At 36.0% G+C, this 21447-nt stretch overlaps 2 protein-coding genes and 1 non-coding gene across 3 annotated transcripts; 2 read left to right on the forward strand and 1 right to left on the reverse strand.

Annotated features, from left to right (window-relative positions):
- Positions 1-1606: 1606 nt before the first annotated feature.
- Positions 1607-20420, forward strand: LOC109180606 (calcium uniporter protein 2, mitochondrial). The gene is made up of 3 exons (XM_019330281.1): positions 1607-1614; positions 18295-18895; positions 19662-20420. The coding sequence occupies exons 2-3, from the start codon at positions 18314-18316 to the stop codon at positions 20115-20117; spliced, it is 1038 nt and encodes a 345-aa protein (XP_019185826.1). The 5' UTR covers positions 1607-1614; positions 18295-18313; the 3' UTR covers positions 20118-20420.
- On the reverse strand, positions 9262-9333 carry TRNAD-GUC. The gene has a single exon. It is a non-coding gene; the product is annotated as a tRNA-Asp (tRNA).
- On the forward strand, positions 9415-11081 carry LOC109180605 (UPF0496 protein 1-like). Its single transcript, XM_019330280.1, has one exon. It carries the CDS (start codon positions 9608-9610, stop codon positions 10799-10801), a length of 1194 nt encoding a protein of 397 aa, XP_019185825.1. The 5' UTR covers positions 9415-9607; the 3' UTR covers positions 10802-11081.
- Positions 20421-21447: the final 1027 nt, after the last annotated feature.

The raw sequence follows: 21447 nt of genomic DNA on the forward strand, positions 1-21447 counted from the left end.
TTAATATGAATTATGTTAATAAAGTAACAAGAATTTTAAAAATATACATATCTCTTCATACTAATTTAACTTTAAATAATTCGAAATGTGGTATAATTCAACTAAAAGAAAATCATGGTAAAAAAGATTATTTCACTCAACACCATTTAATCTTGTGTGTCTTCTTATTTTTTTTGAGTACTACCGACTCTGTTACAATCATGGTTGCAGTATGCGCTAGGAGCTAGGCGCTAGTCGGGCGGCCGGGTAGTGCCTAGCGCCGCCTAGGCGCTAGGCGGACACCAAAAAAATTAAAAAAAATAGTAACAGACTTGTAGTTCGACAATTTTAATAAGGTTGTTTTCAACGTTCACTCAAATAACACATCTAAATAAATGAAATAATGATAATTTATAAGTCATAATGTCATAATAATATTAAAATCAATAATTAATGAAAGACGACATCAGTCAAAATCAGTCAAAAAGGGTCAGAATTGGACAAAATCGGTTGACTCGGCCGAGCTGGCCGAGTTTGGCCGCCCAGGCCGCCTAGGTGGCCGGCCGAGTTTTGGCCGCCTTTAGGCCAAAACTCTAAGGCTCGGTGCCGCCTAGCGCCTAGGCGGCTAGGCGGCCGAGTTTTGCAACCTTAGTTACAATGTAATATATCTATTAATAACTATTATATTTTTTCAATCTACTGAAGCACTAAAACTCAATATCAATACAAACTATATATATTATTGATAAAACTTTGCACCATACAAATCTTTTATATGATATGCGTTAAAAGATATATACTCCGTATATCCAATAGTGGTCAAATTCTATTACACCATATTGGATAAATTATTACTTTAAAGTATAGTCTAATTACTTTTTAACAATTTATGCAATAATAATAACACCTTGACCAAACCTTGACTTTTATATAGTACAGTAATTATTGCTCAATCAAAGCTTCAAAAAGTTATATAGTTTCCTTTTATAAGGTAAACACAATAATCTCATTTTGGTTCTCATTTGGGAATATCTTTTTTTTTTTTTTTTTTTTTTTTTTAATTTAAAGTTGTGATTTTTTATATACAAGTAATACTCAATACATAATTAACGAGAAAGTTTATGCTACTGATTAACACCGACGTCACTTGTACTAGGTACAAATCAAATATTTTAAAAAACACTTTAAGTTTATATAAAGTACTGTGAGTATATTGTCTCCACAATACCTGGTACAAATTCAAAAATTTTCCTATTCACGTTAAGGTAATGTATGTTAGGTGCAAGAGGCTCCGATATTGATTGACACTTAAATGTTTTTTTTTTTTTTTAAATAATTTATTAGTTTCTAATGATTTTAATTTATATTTTTGGAAGTTCCAAATTTAAAAATATCACAAGCTAAGTAAAAAAATAATTATATTTGATGATAAAAACAATAAATGAGATAATTGAAGTAAAATTTAGAGAGGCATTTTCTCATTGAACAAAAGGTACGAAAAAAATCATAAAAGTACTAAAAGTACTATGTGAAATCTTCGGTTTCCCCCCTTCTTCTATCCCATAGGTACAATGAATTAATTAATATATCTTCCATTCTCATGAAATCAAGAATAAGACCATTAAAGGTTGAAAGGTTAAATGTGAGATAGCTAGTGACCTAACAAATATCTCGATTCAAATTTTCAATAGAGACGATCTTATTGAAACATATCCGCGGTTTAATTACTTCCTTGGAGGTAAGAGTCCTCAACTTTAGGGTTTAATTAATAAGACCATTAGGAGGCCGCCATGAAATAAAGATGAGAAACCCATAAATAAAATTTTTTAAAAAACATTAGGATAAATCTTCCAATAGATTCTTGAATATAATTTTCTCAAAGTATGCATTCATACCAGCTACATATCCTAATCCAAAAAAAAAAAAAAAAAAAAAAAAGACTAATACATGTGATCACTATATATACATTCAACATTATATTGGTGGGATATGATGACAAAGAGCTGATGAGATTGAGAACTGCATACACCACTATGCAACATACAGCTGCTGGTGCAGGCAGTATGAGAGCTTGAAAGCAGTCTCCAATGGAGTGTGTCTGATATAGAGCAGTTCCATGAACTCTGATCTTACACAAAACATTACCATATACTCCGTATATATATATGGATCTGATCTGTAGGAATTGATAAATGCACTGGTTCCCAGCCAAGATTGATCATGGCCCGGAGTGCATATATCAAATCCAGATGTATATATATAGGTAAGATTTATGCATGGATTTGAAGATGATGATGGGAGAGAGAGATGATGTATCAGTCGCGCCAGCAGAGAAGCATGACCACACATCTTCTCATGATGTAAAGTCTCCCCCTTTGCTCCTTCACAAACCTTCCCAGCCGTCTGTTACTCTTCATCTTCATCTCCATTTCTGTCAAGCTACAAGAATTCAGAAACCTCTAGAGAGAGAGAGAATGTGTATGTGGAATGAAGAAAGATTTAGTGGAGGTGCTGCGTTTGAACGGGAGAGGTGGGCTCTCCTTCTTATAGAGCAGAGGAATCACTGCTGCAGGGGTGGGCCCACTGAAATGACGATATTTCTCTCAGTGTGGGCCCCGCCTGCCACTCACACTTACACATAAATACATACTATCGGACAATCGAGACTATTGATTTTTTTGTCAGTAGTATGAATAGCTCAACTGGTCATTATGTTGTAAAAATTCTACTTATGCGCCGATTAATCAGCGCATACGTCTTCGATCGATTGCCTAATGTATCACTATAATCAGTATTTTAGGTGGCCGGTCGATTAGACCTCTTAAGCGTCGCCTGGGCCGCTTAGGTGCTGACAACATAGGCTTCTTAGGTGTCGACCTGTCTTAGACACCGACTAGACCGCTTAGTGCGCCGATTAGCTATTTTGTCAATTATACTGACCATAAAAGTAAAATTTGTTACAAGATACCAGTGATCGATCTCTCAAAATGATGGAGACTTTTTGTGCTTGCCGTAAACATATTTCACCTTTTGTCTCAAATAGTTAAATATATAAATTTTCTTAATTTGAACTTGTTTATCGTTACAATTTTTTTAGAATCTTGGGTGAGTGTCAATAGTTCCGGCTGTCCACACCTCCCGGCTTATCCACACGTGCCACGTCACCACCCCCTTGGGGGCCGACGCGGTGGGAATCATCATCGGCGACGAGTTGTCGGCCATTGGAGATAGGGAGCATGAACCGCCCAGTTTCCAGGGAAAGTACGAACGTCCGGTCTTTTCAGTCGCCTGCCCAATCTCATCATATATTCGATCATTATATTCTTACTTTTTTCAATCTATCTCTAACAGTACACCACAGTACAGTACCAAACAGACAAAGATTAAGATTACATTATATTAACGTTAAAAAACCAGATAAAATGTTAGTGTTAATGCCGATGAAATTAAGCTTTAATTTAAGGTTGAAGAAGTCAAGAAAAAATGCAGATAATTAATGCGAATCTGAGGGAGAGTGGAGGGAGGAGACCAGCAACAGACACCACAATCTGGACGCCATTAAAATAAGAAGCTTGAAGCTCGTATAAAGTGTAAATAAATAAAGTATGACAGCCTTAATCCCAACACAGGACTATAATTTAATCTGGACGTATATGTTTAACCAAAACCAAAACATTATGGCACTTATCAACATGTTTGTGTCTCGTGTTTTCCCCGGCCTCCACTCCACTCCTTAATTTAGTGTTGGGTGCCTTTTGTCTCACTTTTGGGTCGTAGGAATTGGCGTTGTTTGTTTCCTCATGCAGGATTATTTTACTGCCACTGTCACTCTCAAAGTTGCCGCCTTTCTTTACCAAGAAACCTAAACTCCACAGCTTTACCATTCATGGATTGAAAATCTGTTTGGTAATGGCAGGCACAAAATGGACCCCCGGCCCTTTTTATGCCACTCAAACCAATTCAAATTGGAAGAAACTTAAAGCTACACCATTTTTTTCAATACCATTGATTATTCTTTTTTTTTTTTTTATATAGGAAAATCGATCACAAACACTACTTAGACTGTACACTAGGTAAATCTTGCTTGCCTGCAAATTGCATGACTATATGAGAGGACACCATGCACAACCTCTAGCCAATTGAACAATGTAGGCGGGAATGAAGCCATCCGTCAAATTAAAATGGATTCGTAACTTTGAGATCGAAAAGGATTGACTCTGAAGACTGGGCGAGGGGTCCCAGTTCCAAACCCATCAACTTTTCGACAGATTTACCCTACAAATGAAAAGTACTCAAAATTTTCAACCATGTATCAAAGATGCATTATTTTTAGCAAACTTTGATGGATAGATAGAACGTTCATTGGCTATTGAAAATCTCAGCCTAAAGATGTAGTATTTGCAGCCAATTTTGATGGGTATTAGAAAGTCTATCGTAGTTGAAAATTCCTAATCTTTCAACCATATATGCCTTACTTTGAGACCTAACTTTTTCAACTTAATTAAACCATAGATTCTTTCAATACTTATTATTACTTCATTCACGATGCTCTGAACATAAAATCTTATTCACTGGAATCAAATATTTTTAACTTAAATCACAAATTCTTGATAAAATTATACTACTTTTAATCTTAACATCCTTTTAAATGTTCTGTCGAGTCAAGTATGAGAAACTCTAATACGTCCAATTAAAACAGGTGAGTCCCATTAATTACAGCAGAGGCAGGCATTGAATTGTGAGAGTGTGGGGGTGCCAGGCTGGCAGGCAACTGAGATATGAGCAATGGAAATGTGGAATTGATATTTTGGCTTTGATGGCAGTAATGGGAGTGTTTATTAGGATTTAATTAAAGATAATGTTATGTGGGTCCCGGTTTTCATAATTAGTACGGACGAAGTATATAATTCATGAAAGAGAAAGGAGAAAATATAAGAGCCTAGAGAGCCTTGGGGCCGCCATTGCCCGCAGAGATCCATTCAATAATTATATTATTTGCTCTAATTCTGCATGGGGAATTTTGAGGATGGAGGCCAATGTTTTGTGCAATTGAAAGAAAATATCCAACTTTTTTAAAAATTAATTTATGTTCATACTTGTTAATATTTTTAATTTGAATTCAACTCTGATTAACCTATAATTTTATAGCTACATTTGCAATTCGCTTACTAATGAACAGCATTGCTAAGACTTTGTGGTCCAATGTCATGAAGTGACTCTCCCAAATAGAATGTTATGTATTCGAGCTTCAGTGTGGGCAACTCTTTATATTTTCGTAAGTTGAGAAAGTACTTATGAACATATACTACATTGTAACAGAGCTAGTAGTATTTGAAAAAAAAAAAAAAAAAAGGGGCATCCATAACTAATAACGTGTGACATTTGGATATTAATTGGAAGATGACCTTATTAAAAGTGGTTGTGGGAAGATGAAGCAAGACTGAAAGGCACGGTTCGACGGTACAAGAAGGACCGGGTAGCACGTGAGTCATGTGACGAGGATGATAACATTGGGTGTTGATAAGACCAGCTGTCTGAGGAAACTTCTCATTGAATTGATATGATAAGTCTTCCATTCCAAAACGTAAAATCTTCATAGTAAGAATCAAATAGGAGACACCAAATCTTTGTTTGGATTCAAACTAGGGATTCCAAACTCCGGGTCGCTCCGAAATGCACAATCCAATGAATCTGCGAGTTTGAGAGTGTTGACGAATGAGGTTTAGGTGTAGGGTTATCTGGAATGGTGGTTGCTACATTAAGTCTGCCTTGGAGTAGATAACGAAGTGCCTCAAGTTCAATTCATCTAAGGATTAGTCGTTGATTTGATTCGTCACCATTAAGAGATCATTGCTATTATTGTGGTTAGCATGATGATAATTTATAATAATAATAATTTGTGAATACAAGATTGAAGATTCTATCTAATCATACATTTGACATTTATGACCAATGTAACACTTTTGAACGAAGTGTTCATTAATGAAAGCTTCTTGACAAACTCTCATGTGGGTTTATTATTAAATTAATTAGTTGGGTTAGTTCTTGTACGTTTCATACTTTTATGATTATAAGTCTTAAGTGTAGATAATTATATATTTACGAATTGAGTTTACTGGACTTTTAACGTAAATTAGGAACATTTAGGTTTTAACTTCAAAGAGCAGATGAGCAACTCTTACAAAAAGTATAGATTCAGTATGGTAGAAGCGGTAGGAGTGTGATAGGGCATGAAAGACATCCCCCAAGGTTTACAAGGGATAATTGGGACGAGTGTTGGGGAATTGGGGTTAATTTGCAAAACGTTGTGCCGATTAGGGCATGGTTGGCAGGAGTGTGACGGCGTAAGCAATTCTTTGACTTCCTCGAGCTTTAACAAACTTTTAATTTGTACAATAAAACATGTCTAATAATTAATTTGTGGTGGTAAGTTGTCCATTTATTTTTTATGAAATATAAAATTTTTACACCTATAAATAATAGGGTTATACTCATTTAGACATCAACATTTTCTTTTAATAGAGCTTCTCATTTAGACATGCATCAACATTTTCTTTTAATAGAGCTTCAATTCTTGTGTCTTCTCATCCGTATTTCCCATGTCTAAAGACAAGCTACTCTGGAAAGATGAAGATGTTTGGGTAGTACCTTGGATTAGTCAATTCAACCAGGCTAATATCTTGGGCTTAGTTTAGTCCAAATTAGTTATTTATTTGTAACCCAAAAATGATCATTTACTGTCCAATTGTCCGTTGTACTATTTAATTTATTTCAATTATATTATTTGTTTGTTATCAAAATCACAATTAATACCAATTTTATAATGGGTCTAGTCTAGTACAATAAAAGCATTGTAGCAACTAGCAATAACATTAATTTGATAGTCGACACCCATCATTATTCTCACTTGTCATTTCCATTTTCATTACTTGGCTATAGAGACTCCAAATGTCAACCTATTAGAAAAGACATGTTTATCACAGAGGAGGACTTTGGGTTTCTTTCCACAAATTATAACAAAGTTTATTTTTAACTAACTAACTGCTGATTGGAGCACAAGTATTATGCTCTCATCCCTTTGTTCCCAAGATTACCAATCGTTATACCGTGGAGGGTCTACACTGCACTTTAGATCCTAGTCCTAAACAATGTAGTTTAAAATTTTATTTTTGACGGTGACTATTTGTTGTTTAATTCATGTTACAAATTTTATTTTATTTTATTATTATAAACCATGTGTATGTGTCTTGCGTTATGCGTTTTCGTGTCTCATGTTATGCAGTTCTGTACCTTAAGCGTATGTATTCTGCACCTGAAACAAAGTAAATATAACATGCGCTTTTGTGTCTTCTGATCTGCTATGCATTTTGTGTCTTGTGTTATGCGTTTTTGTATCTTATGTTATGCAATTTTGTACCTTAAGAATATTGATTTTGTACTTGAACTAAAGTAAATATAAAACATATTTATATGTCTTGTGTGCATATGTCTCATGTTATGTAATTCTGTACCTTAAGCTTATAGATTATGTACCTGAAATAAACTAATAGTTGTGTAACACACAATATATTGTGTGTCTTATTTTACGAATTTATGTTTTGTATTATGAAATTATGTATCTATAAGATATATACTATCTACATAAATCAAATTTGAGAATAAGTAAATATATAACATGTGTATGTGTCTTATGTTTTGAGTTTTTGTATCTCGTGTTATGAAATTCTGTACCTTAGAGCATTGATTCTATACCTAGAATAAATTAAAATTTGTGTTGAAACATGAAAAATGAAAAATACAAAATATATTAAAACTTAAATATCAAAACGACGTTATTTTAATTCAGGATTCATAATGCTATGTGGAGCCTGGTCCACGCTATAAATTGTTCAAGATGACCAGCATTGCCGGATGACGAAGAAATCACAAGTCTTAGGGGAGCGTTATGCCATGGAACCGTGTTCACCATTCATGGTGAACACGGTTCCAATGGTGTTAGTACACCATTATCTTTTTTTTTTTTTCTTAATTAATTGCGTGACTTTTCTTCTTCATTTTCACATTTTGCGGTTTCACTTTAATTTGAGGTGAACAATGATTTCGGACATTCATAAATTATGAATTCATGCCTGCACATTCGCTTTGGAACCATGCCTACACATTCCCGTCCGAAATCACGGACATTCATAAATTATGAATCCATGCCTGCATATTCACTTTGGAACCATGCCTACACATTCACTTTGGAACCATGAGATTATGAATTTCCTGTTATGAGATTATGAATTTTCTGTTATGCGATTATGAATTTTCTGTTATGAGATTATGAATTTTATGAAAATTCATAATCTCATAACAGAAAATTCATAATTTGATCAACGCGCGCCATTAACTCCACATCCGCGAATATTTTTTTTGGCCTAAAAACGACGTCGTTTGGCCTTGTGTTCACCATTCTCGCCATTAACTCCACATCCGCGAATTTTTTTTTTGGCCTAAAAAACGACGTCGTTTGGCCTTGTGTTCACCATTCTCGGTGAACACGTTTCCAGGACATAACTCAATCGTTATATCCTACACCACGGCGCACATAGCACTGTGCGCCGCGCGCCTCCCAAAACGACGTCGTTTTGGGGTAGTGTTGGGAGGCACGGTAGGAAGTTGCTGAGATTATGTGTATTTGTTCACAACGTTATGTGTATTTGTTCACAACGTTATGCGTATTGGTTCATACAGTTATGTGTATTTTTTATACAATTATGTACATTCTTTTTATACAATTATGTACATCCGAATCAGAAAATTTGTGTGTATTATGTTAAGAGTTGATGTGTATTATGTTAAAAGTTTATGTTTATTATGTATTATGTTAGATTATGTGTATTATCTTTTAAAAAGAGTATGTATATTTTGTTATATAATTATGTACATTCATGTATAACATTATGTGTATTCTAGTATAACATTATGTACATTCTTGAACAACGAGTTTTTTTTTTTAAGAAAAAACTACTGTCATTCACTGGGGCGGGAAATTTCAAAAAAAATAATAATTAAAACGACGTCGTTTTGCATCTGGGTGCATAGTGCAACGCGCGCCGTGGTGTAGGATATAAATTGCCGACATAATTTGCCAGTCTTAGGTGATTGGACTGAAAAAAGTTGAAGCCTGCACTGCTGGGCCGTCCAGTGTAATGGGCCGACTCTATTTGTTTTGGGTTATACCCACTAATGGTCTAGAAATTAGATATCGAGATGAGAATTTAAAAAAAGACCAAAAATCGCCGTTGCCGGGGATCGAACCCGGGTCACCCGCGTGACAGGCGGGAATACTCACCACTATACTACAACGACTTCTTGTTCTTTTTTTTTTTTTCACTAAGCTAATCAGCGGGATTTTCCTCGTTGAAATGTCAACGATCACGGCGGCTGTAGGCCTGTAACTGTTCGTTTGCCCATCGTGGAAACTCCCTCGTTGACTTCGTCTTTCACCTCCACTCGTCTTAGCTCCCTCCAATCTCAACCTTCTGGAGGATAGAGCATAGTCATCAGCACTGATCTATTCAGAATTTCCAGTTTTACTTGATCTCTAAATCCCCAGATTCATCGTACTCAGATTCTTGAAGAAATGGGCAACCACTTCTGCAAACCAAGAGACCAAAACACTCATTTTCCGGCGACTTCTACGCCGTCATCGGCAACCATCTCCTCCGGTTTCGACATCTCCACCGAGTTGAGTTCCTACCTGATGGCCTGCCAGAAAGATCCGGGCTTCCGAGCCTTCGATTCCACGCTCCAAGACCGCGCCACCAGAGCCATAAACTCCGTCGCCGGCAACCTCGACCACCGGGCGCTCTCCGTCGAATCCCTCCGGGATGTCACCGTCTGCTTTCTCGATATGAACCATGAAGTCGTCAACTTCATACTGGAAAGCAAACGGGATATCTGGAAAGACCCGGACCTGTTCGATCTGGTCAAGGAGTTTCTCGACAACAGCCGCCACACCATGAGCTTCTGCACCGCCCTCGAGGGCTGCCTCCACCGCGTCCAAACCAGCCAGTCCATTCTCAAGTTCGCCTTGCAGAAATTCGAGGAAGAAACCGCCCAGATCCAAGGCTCCGACCCGACCCATCTCTACTCCCAGACGCTCCAGCAGCTCCAGATGTTCAAGGACGCCGGTGACCCTTTCACCGAGAAATTCTTTTCTTTGTTCCATGTAATGTATACGAAGCAAGAATCCATGTTGAACAAACTGCGAGAGAAAAAGAGGAAGCTTGATAAGAAACTGCGGAGAAGGAAGTCATGGCGGAGAATCTCGAGCGCGATTTTCGCTACTGTCTTTGTCTCGGCCATCGTTTGCTCCATTGTCGCCGCCGCCGTGACGGCGCCGCCGGTTGTGACGGCGTTGGCGGCGGCCGCGGCAGTGCCGCTCGGGACGGTGGGCAAATGGATCAACAATTTGTGGAGGAAGTACGAGAATGAGCTTAAGAAGGAGAGGGATATACTGAACACAGTGGGGGCTTGGACTACATTTATGATCAAAGACTTGGATGATATTCAAGCTTTGGTGGATAAATTCAAGATTTTGATTGAGGGATTGTTGAGCACTGCAGATTTTGCCATGCTGCAAAGTGAAGCAGTGGAGATTGCAATGGAGGACATCAAGAAGAATGTGAATTCCTTCATGGAAACAGTTGAGATCTTGAATGTGCATGCAGATAATTGCAGGCAGCATATAAGAATGGCAAGGACTGTTATATTGAGAAAGATCAATAATCAAGCTAGCTCAAGTAGTTCAGGGAATGGTATTCTCTTCGACTGAATCAGCCTAAGTTATTCATAGCTGTTCCGCCTGTTCGGTTCAAACCAAGAAAGTTAAAAGAACAGTTGAACTTGTTACTTTTTGGTTACCCTGCGAACAGTTAGACCAACTTGGTTGGATTGCCGCCACTGAATTTGCCATTTGTGGTGCCAATAGTGTTGTTGATTCTTTTTGTTCTTTGTAAAGATTAGCCATGATTGGGTCTATAATTTTATATGGACTCCTTGATATATATAGATATTACTCTCAATAAACTATACTGTTATGCTCATTTCTGGTGGTTTCATGTTTATGCAATTGTTCAATAGCATTTGAAGTAGTGTAGTTACTTGGAACAGATTGAGATGTCAAATGCCATGGATGAAGGATGCATAATATAATGTAGATGTATGAATATTCAATAGCACCTAGAAGGACTTTGTTTCTCCATGTATGAAATGTGAGCTTTGATCGAGAGCTCAATAATTGCAGATTTCCACTGCAAGGAACTAGAAAGTAAATTGCGAAATATATCTTAACTTTTTTATTTTCAAGATGTTTGTACACTGATGCTCATATTGGGATCAATTCGGGCTTGCCTTTCTTCCTCCTACTCTGTGGAGTATATGTTCATCATAATTGTGGGAAAAGATGGCTTCCTTCTCCACAGACAATTGGTATAAGGTTTGGTAAGTCTTTGATGGCATTTGTCAATAAAGAATGGTGTATTATATAAATAGTACAGGGCAGTTGCATGTTTGAATTCAAACAGCAATATTATATTTGGCTTGGGATTCAAGTAAGCATGCATCACCAAAATTTGCATATACTTATAAAGAAACCACATTTGAGTTGTTGGCTCTAACACTTATTTCATATCAACTAAATGCTTAACAATAAACTCTTTAAAATAGAAGGATTTTAGACTGCACACTTAAATTTTCTAGAACAAGAAGTGACCAAAGAGTTGACCTCAACATATTAAATTTGATAACAAATTTAGAACTCTTATCGCCCCTTTAAAAGAAGTTGAATCCTGAACCCCAAGGACCCTCCACCTGACCTGATTAGGAGGGTGCAATTTTTCACCAACGAAAATACAAGCCTCGCGGGCTTGATCCGCGTGGGTTGGAAGACTTGACCCGCATGGATTGGAAGGCTAGCCCACGGGATTTTCATATTATATATATATATATATATATATATAACATTAAAGTCTCAAAAAATGTAAATTTTTAAATTTTAAACACAAAAAAAAAAAATTAAATGGTTAAATTATTTTAATATAGAATAATAATATAACACTTTTTTTTTGTTTTAAAAAATAAATAAATATATAAATATATATATATATATATATATATATATATATATATATATATAACACTTGTTTATTTAAAGTTAGGCCTGCGGGCTAATCTATGAGGCATGTGAGTCCACATGAGATGGATTAAGGTTTTATAATCCGATTCCACGGGCTTCGCGGGCCAACCCTCAAAGGCCTATAAAAAATATTCGCAATGGGATAGATCAGCCCGCATTGATACCAATCAATAGTTATTCTGTGCAACCGAATGTATCATGTATAGTGTATACGATACAAAACGACGTCGTTTTGACTAAAAACGCGCATCCCACTTAAAAAAAAATTCAAGTTCGATTCTCGACAATAGCATTATTGTGGACAATGTTGCAAAAAACGTTAGGCGCCCCCTAGGCGGCAATGGGTCGCCTAGCGCCTAGGCGCTGATTTTTTTTTTTTTAAATAATTAAAAATAAAATTAAAAATTAAAAATTTTTAAAATTTAGTAATAAAACATAAGGTTTCCATAGTTATTTCTTAGAAACTATTTACGAAAGTGGTTGTAAAAGTGTTCAAAAGATTGTTTAAACCATCTAAATACATAAAAAAACTAAAATTAAGAGCTAAAGAAGCAATTTTTTTTTGAGAAATTAGTGGACCAAACCGCCTTCGGCTGTTTGCGGTGGATAAATCTCGAAAAAATACGCGATTTGAAAAAAAAAATTGTCCAAAACGGACAACCGAGTCAAAAGTTATGCTTTCTCGAACTTTTCACAATTTAAAACGCAATATATATATATATATATATATATATATATATATATATATATATATATATATATATATATATATATATATATATTAAACCGCCGGTTCAGCCGGCTAGGCGAGCGCCTAGCCGGCCGGCCGCGGAGGAGTCCGATTCTGGCCTTCTTTGCGGCGGTTGCCAGGCGCCTAGGCGCGATTTTTGCAACCATGATTGTGGATTATGAATTTCTAGATATTTAGTTCATTCATTGTGGATATTTAGTTCAATCATTGTGGATATTTAGTTCATTCATTGTAGATATTTACTTCATTCATTCACTGTGGATATATAGTTATGAATTTATGAATATATAGTTATGAATTTCTGGATATATAGTTATGAATTTATGGATATTTAGTTCATTCACTGTGGATATATAGTTATGAATTTATGAATATATAGTTATGAATTTCTGGATATATAGTTATGAATTTGTAGATATTTAGTTCATTCATTGTGGATTTTTACTACATTCATTCACTGTGGATATATAGTTATGAATTTATAGATATATAGTTATGAATTTATGGATATATAAAAATGCTATTGCCGAGAATCGAACCTGATTTCTTTTTTAAGTGGGACGCGCGTTTTTTAACCAAAACGACGTCGTTTTTGCATCCGTATGCACCATGCATGGTGCATACGGATGCACAACATAATTTGCGGATACCAATCGTTATGCTATGTAACTGTGTGCACCATACATGGTGCACACGGTTGCAAAACGACGTCATTTCATTTATAATAAAAATAATTCATTCGGATTGTCGTTAACGGCGTTAGGCGGTTTCCTTTCGTATTCAAACAGTAGAATATATTCATAATTTCATAACTATATATCCACAATTTCATAACTATATATCCAGAATTACATAATTATATGTCCAGAATTACATAACTATGACAATAGTACATTCAGAAATAATAACTACACATTGATAATTTCATATCCATATATTCATAATTTCACAACTAGACATTCATAATTACATAACTCCATATTCAGAATTTTTAAAGTGTTTGTTCACAGAGAACCATATCCATAATTGCATAACTACACATTCATAATTTCAAAACTATATATCCATAACTTCATAACTATATATCCATAACTTCATAACTATATATTCAGACTTGCATAACTATGTATTCATAATTACACATTGATTTGAGTTTTTTTGTAAAAAAATAAAAAATAAAAAATTATTTGATTGGTAGAGTTAAACGGTATCATTAATGACACCATTACTATATCATGATAAACGGTGTTGTTTTGCAACCGTGTGTACCATACATGATACACCATAATTTGCGCATTGATACCCCTAGCTACTTGCCTGCCATTTGGGCCCAGCAAACTAGCCCAAAGAAAACAAAACAAAAAGGCTAAAACAAATCTCTGGAAAATGCTCTGCGATATTGGGCTAATTTTAACATGATATTGTACTGTACTCCAAAAAATTAATACACGACGTTGGATTATTATATATGCATATATTATATTCCATTGCTTTCACGTCGAACTTTGGATGAAAATGAACATACATATCATCTCATTCCTGCACGCATTTCCAGAATGCTCTAGAATAAATCCAGAAGTTGGAACTAAGCTTTATCATCATCAAATCACCACCATTCAACTTCCATTCCCAACTTTTTTATGAATAAATGCATGCATGCATGCATGCAACTATGCAAGGACCATAATATAAACTTTACGTAAATATGATCCGCAAACGTCTTCCTAACAAGAATATATGCCTAGAAAATTAATGATTCAGATTTTTCATAAAACGTACAACACTAGTACTAGACATTACTGGCTACAATTCTCTTATATATCTGTTTGATTGCTTCCCATCTTCTTCTATCTATCTGGATTGGCTATGGCGGCTATCGTCCTAGATTTGTAACTAATGGCGCTCGTCACCCCCGTATCGCTTCTTTAGATGCTCTTTGTTCCCAACAACACTATGTGAGGTAGATGGATTACGATTGGTTGAAATTTAATATAAAATGATAGATGTGTATTTTAAGAAATTATGGTAGCGAACATGTAAGTCTAATAATTGAATTGGTTGCAGCGTTGTACTAAGTAATAACATTACTAGTGTCAATAGTACTCGATTATAATAGTTCACTATGGTGAACAAGCAACCTTGTACTAGGTATTGGCATCACTAGTACGTATTGACTGTACTTAACATATAATGGACTATATATGGCTTTGATCTGTTTGGTAAAATAGTTAGTCTATCCGTTAAATTTGGTTTGTTTGACCATTATTAGTTGTTGGACTTGGTTAAACAACCAATATAAGTGTTTGGTTAATTAGATTTTTGTAAAGATTTATTGCTCTAAAATGCTAAAATTCAAAAAGATGCTCAAAACAACTTTTTCAGTTAGCTTTTTGAAAAATTCATTTTGCATATAATAATCAGCAATCAACTAATAGCTAATTTACCAAATATCTTTCTACAATTAGCCAATACTACCGACTAATCAAACACACTAACTTAATCTACTAACAACTATCGGCCGACAACTATTTACCAAACAACCCCTAATATATTTTTGTACTAAGTACAATAGGTACATGCCCTGTTTGGTAAATGGCTGTTAGCTGATAATTTTTAGCAGTTAGCTAATTTGGTTAATTAGAAGGTATAACTAGTTGATAACATTAGCTGATTGTAGAAAGGTGTTTGGTAAATTAGCTGTTAGCTGATAGCTATTTGGTATAATTTTCTTTCTCAAAAAGCTAATTGAAAAAGTTACTTTAAGCAGTTTTTTGAATTTTAGCATTTTGGAGTTACAAAAAACTAATTAACCAAACACTTATATGATTTTTTAACCAAATCAAAAAATTAATAATGATCAAATAAGTCAAAATTGACCTATAGGCTATTAAGGCTAATTATTTTACCAAACAGGGCCACAATATTTTTTGTTGATCGATATTTTAGGGACGTGTGTGTGTGTGTGTTTTTTTTTTTTTTTTTTTTTTTTTTTTTTTTTTTTTTTTTGGTGTGGATTTAAACTTTCTATTGAACGTACGCAATTGAACAGGTACAAAATATATTCTAAATCCTTATCATACATATCATGAAGCATATATATCATCTTGTAGCTACTAGGTGGGAATTATATCATCAGATCTATATATGTGGCTGTGCGTATGTATATATACATTCTTAATTTAATTTGATTGACATGCACATTATAACATTGTATTCTACTTTTTATTTTCTCTATCTACTTAGATCTCTCTAATTAATATATATATATATATATATATATATATATATATAATCAGATCAAATGAGAACTAATAGTTACATAATAACGTGTGGAGTAATCTAATCCACTCATATAGAAGGGTCAAATTAAGTTAATTAGAAATTAATGAAAAATGAAAAAAAAATACAGTTACATTTCTGTAATTACGACGGTGCATTTGAAAACATTTGATAGTGTATATGTAAACAATAAATAGTGCACATGCATAAGTGCATGCACTATTATAGACTCTAAATGTATTGTCGCTTACCTACAGATACATTATCCAGCGTTAACACACACATATATGTGTGTGTGTATGTATGTATATATGTATATATACTCCGTATGTATATGATATGACGGTAGAGAATATATAGGGGTTATGAAATATTTTATATATATAGTGGCAAGTTGGCTGGCAATATATATGGCAATATTTGAAACGTATGAAAGGTCAAAATTATATGTGGCTCTGACTTCAATTCCAAGAATGAGAATCCAATCCGACCTGCCCTCTGATGATCCGCTCTTAAATAATATAATAATTAAGCAAAAGGATGAAGATGTTGCTCAATAATGCTCATCCGATCCATATATATCTTCCATCTTTTTTTTCTTTTTTTTTGGGGGGGGGGGGGGGGGGGTGTTGGGGGGAGGGGGGGGGGGGGTGAAAATATATATCATCTTCATATTGTGTACATTGCACGCTTACTTTCTATCCATTCCTTCTACGGCGTGCTGATTATATTCTTCACGAATCTTCCATCTCAATTATACTAGTTATAATTTTGTGCCAATATGCCTGAATTTATATATGCCCAATAATAATTTAATATGCTTGCTTTTATTTGTCACAAACTCAACACAAATTGAAATTTTACGTCATCTTTATCGTGGACCGGATTTATATATAATGACTTCTCCAATCAAATAATATAATCAACTATATACTCCTGCTCCAAATCTAGTCCATAGTCATCGATCTCGGGCTCATATATAATATTCACATCATATTGGCCGGATTAAAAAGAAATTTTAATTTGTTTAACACTTAAATATTTCTATTTTTTAAAATTAAGATTATCTTAGACAAAAGCATTAGATGTATTGCTATCTTTTTGCGTAAAATTTAATCCCAATCGTACTGTTTATGATAATAATTATTGCATTAATTAATTCTATGTTTAATTATAATTATATTAATATCAATATTTTAATATAATATTTTCAAATTCTCATTGATTATTTAAATCTATAATACAATACCTATAATCTGATCTGTATACTCACCGCTTCAAATGAAAATAATATCTGAATCATAATTAGTATATATAAATATATAATATTAATTACTTCAATCGAAACATTATTTGCATAAATAATATAAATAGGTAATCAAGTTGGTGAAATATAATTCACCTACTTAAAGATCACGAATCTAATTTTTACCAATACCCTCTAACGTTTGATCGACATTATTACAATTTGATTATAATTATTACCATTATAGCATGTAATGCTTGCACGCAACTACGGCTAGCCATTTTGTAATCCTTAAATTTTTAAAATATAGTTTTAATTTTTATTTTTAAAGCCAAATATAGTATTGTAGTAATATGATATGATATCTAAAAAAATAATGTTATTGGCTTCCCTAGCCAATACCCGAAACAAGTGAAATGACGAAAAACCCCTGCCCCACTATTCAATGAACGCGCAGTCGAGTTTCCTCGTCCCTCTCGGCCTCGTATATGCGAGTATGAAATATGTGGCGACACGTTTGCGTTTAGGCTATGAACATTCCACATTTAATGCCTATCCTCAATTCCACTTCCAATTCTAGTAATATCATACGTCATGAAATTTTATCTTCTACGCTGCGCACTTTTACTAAACTTGGCTCTCCTCTACCCCCCATGTACCAACCAAGTGTTCAAATTTGGAATTGTAGCCGTCCATTCTAAGCGATCAACGGTGGATGATTGGTCATGAAATGGAGCCCGTATACGTGGAAGTATTCGGACGCAGCCGGGCTATATATATATACACGGCGGTGCAGATTGTTTTACACCATTGATATTATTCGCCATTATTGAAGATAGTCGTCAAAGGCGTGAGCTTTTTGTTTCTTCCATTAATGGAGTTCAAGAAGAATTTGGCTCGGAGGTTTCTAAGGGGATGCAGAATTGCTAACCCTTCTTTGAGGGATTGCCGGATTTCTACGTCCCGGGTGGCCGTGAAGACCCGGATCCCACCGGGGCCGGAGAGAATCTCCCATGATGCGGCGTTAGATGACGGCGTCTTCCGCCGCTTCATGCACCGCCCCCCGGCGTCGTATGGATCCGTGGGGTTACCGGCGGCGGCGGCGTCGTTCCCCGCCGGAGAGAAGCTTCTGGAGAAACTGCGGGGGAGGGATGTTTCACGGGATAGGATCAGGCTGGAGGGTCTCATCCCTCCGCCGGTGAAACGGCCGGAAACGGAGCCGGAGTGTAACATGACGGCGGTTCAGGCGAGGAAGCTCCTCCGGTTGTCGCAGCTTGAAAGGGTGAAAATGACGCTCCGGGGAATCGAAAAGAATCACATTTCCTACTCGGAGTTCATCGGGATTTGCGGCGATGGCTGTTCCGACTCCGATCAAGGCCGGGAATTCGCGAAAACGTTGGACGATTCCGGCGCCGTCATCGTCCTGGGGAACGTGGTTTTCCTCAAACCTCAACAGGTTGGTTACCAATTTTGATTATATTTTTTGTTATTTAATTTCCGCCACCATTCATAGAGTTAATTAACCCAACAAGCTAAGACCGTACGACATTATTGATGATCCGTACTTCAATTCATACTAGATTTGATATGATACGATGATGTTTCTTAGCCATTTCGTTTTCCAGAATCCTGAGACTACCGAGAACTGATAGTTTTCATGTATTGTGTGTTTTTTTTTGGATGTTTTCTTGGACAGGAAAGTGAACCGTCAGATCTATAAACGAGATGGCTATTTATTTGGGAGTGGATCATATTCATATCACTTGGATTATTGTTTTCCAAACCTTTCTTTCAAATACCCTCTCCGGCCATCTCTAAATTATATTAATTATAAACACATATATTCCAAAATTAAATTTTGCCACCTCATTAATTCTCTGCACCCAAAATGGTACATCCACCTACTTGATGTGGCTTAGAATTTTGGCTACACTAATGGAGAAAAAAAATTTAATGATTTTTAATTTGACTCAAAATCTTTATAAAAGTAAAGAACCATACAGTCACTATGGTCTGTATTGGATAAATTCCATACAAGTTTGGTCTGTATTGGATAAATTCCATACAAGTTTAAGTTGTTTATAGCTTACCAGCTTAAATTAAGAATGTTAATAGGTTGTTCTTGTTAAGAGTCGAACTTTTAACATTTTCGTAACTAAGTCAATATAAACACTTGTTTTTATATATCCAAACGCTTGGTTTTTTTGTGTGTGTATATACAGGTTATAAGAGCCATTGAAGGTCTAATACCAAGGCCCAAAGCCCAGCCCGATGAATCAAGAATGAAGGAGTTGGAGGACATGGAGACCCAAATGGCAGCAATAGAGAAGAGAGCAGAATCCATGGCGAGGAGAGAGCTATGGGTCGGGCTGGGGTACCTGGTGGCTCAGACAGCGGTGTTGATGAGGTTGACATTCTGGGAGCTAACGTGGGACGTGATGGAGCCCATTTGTTTCTACATTACATCAATCTACGCCATGGCTGCCTATGGGTTCTTCTTAAGAACATCGAAAGAGCCGTCTTTTGAAGGGTTCTTTCAAACCAGGGTTGACGCCAAGAAGAGAGGGTTGATTAGGGTTCACAGTTTCGATGTTGAGAGGTATAATCAGCTCAAAAAGAGTTGTAATCCTTACTCCCTCATGAGTGTTTCGGAGAATCCCATGTCTTCTGCTTCATAGTTGTATATATATGTCTTCTGCTTCATAGTTGTATGGATATGGTGGGAGAACTTACAAAGAATTGTTAGGTAGAGCTGAGGCCGTAAAGGTAAGAAGAGACACAAGATAATTATCGTACCAAAAGTTTTGTTTTGAAAAAAAAGATTAATTGTATTATTACTTTTTTTTTTTTTTAATTTCACCATTATTTTGGTTTTCTTATTAGTTATTAGCTAGGTGATTTTGTTTCCTTTTTTTTTTTTTTTAGTCGGCTCTGTATAATATTGGAGAGATTTTTCAATGACATTAAATTTCAATGACATAGATGGTAAATGGTGTGTAATTATACTGGTGCTTTAGTTCATGTAGAAAAAAATGATTTTTTTTGGTTTGATAGCGATATGGGACCTGAGGGTCATTTTATTGGGAAGTTAGCCCAATTGTCTAAGCGGGATGTCATCTTTATGGGTGAAGTGTTGGCTCAACAAGAATAATTGAATTCTATTTGGCTAAGGAAAGAAGGAAGCTTGGAGCTAAATATTATTAGAATTATTACTAAGGGGTATCGAACCCACGACCTCAAGCATAACAACACAAGTCCAAGCCACCAAACTCCATGCGAATTGCCAAGTCCGGCAAATTCGCGCATGTGGGTTGCGATAACCCACATGCCCCAGCCACCAGACGCTATGCGGATTGCCAAGTCCGGCAAGTCCTTGCATATGGGTTGCGATAACCCACATGCCCCAGCCACCAAACGCCATGCGGATTGTCAAGTCCGGTAAGTCAGCGCATGTGAGTTGCGATAACCCACATGCCCCAACCACCAAACGCCATGCGGATTGCCAAGTTCGGCAAGTCCGCACATGTGGGTTGCGATAACCCACATGCCCCAGCTACCAAAAGCCATTCGGATTGCCAAGTCCGCGCATGTGGGTTGCGATAACCCACATGCCGCAGCCACCAAACGCCATGTGGATTGCCAAGTCCGCGCATGTGGGTTGCGATAACCCAAATGCGCCAACCACCAAACGCCATGCGGATTGCCAGCTACCTGGGTTCGATTCCTATCAGTAGCATATCTAGCTATAGCGCGCCCACCCCGTGGGTCGTATTCTCTGTATTTGGGCCGCCGTTTTAGGGCCTGTACCTCAGACTTTGTACGTGCTATTTTGGGCTTAACGCCCCGGGTGTCATTTCTTTTAATTAAACAAAACGACATCGTTTTGAAGCGCAGTGCATAATCAATTAAGCACCGCAGTGCACAATATAATTTCCCGTTCAAGTAGCGATACACCTGTGACATGACAGGCAAATTATTATGTGGACTCGAGTCTACAGTGTAAGGTTG

Source organism: Ipomoea nil, unplaced genomic scaffold (genome assembly GCF_001879475.1).
Source record: "Ipomoea nil cultivar Tokyo-kokei standard unplaced genomic scaffold, Asagao_1.1 scaffold1026, whole genome shotgun sequence".
Taxonomy (NCBI): Eukaryota; Viridiplantae; Streptophyta; class Magnoliopsida; order Solanales; family Convolvulaceae; genus Ipomoea; species Ipomoea nil.

Bases quoted from the DNA above. Each gene is read 5' to 3' on its own strand.
- LOC109180605 (XM_019330280.1), top strand. From the start codon at position 9,608: ATGGGCAACCACTTCTGCAAACCAAGAGACCAAAACACTCATTTTCCG.
- LOC109180606 (XM_019330281.1), top strand. From the start codon at position 18,314: ATGGAGTTCAAGAAGAATTTGGCTCGGAGGTTTCTAAGGGGATGCAGA. The intron at 18,896-19,661 runs GTTGGTTACCAA...GTGTATATACAG, and splicing joins TTTTCCTCAAACCTCAACAG to GTTATAAGAGCCATTGAAGG.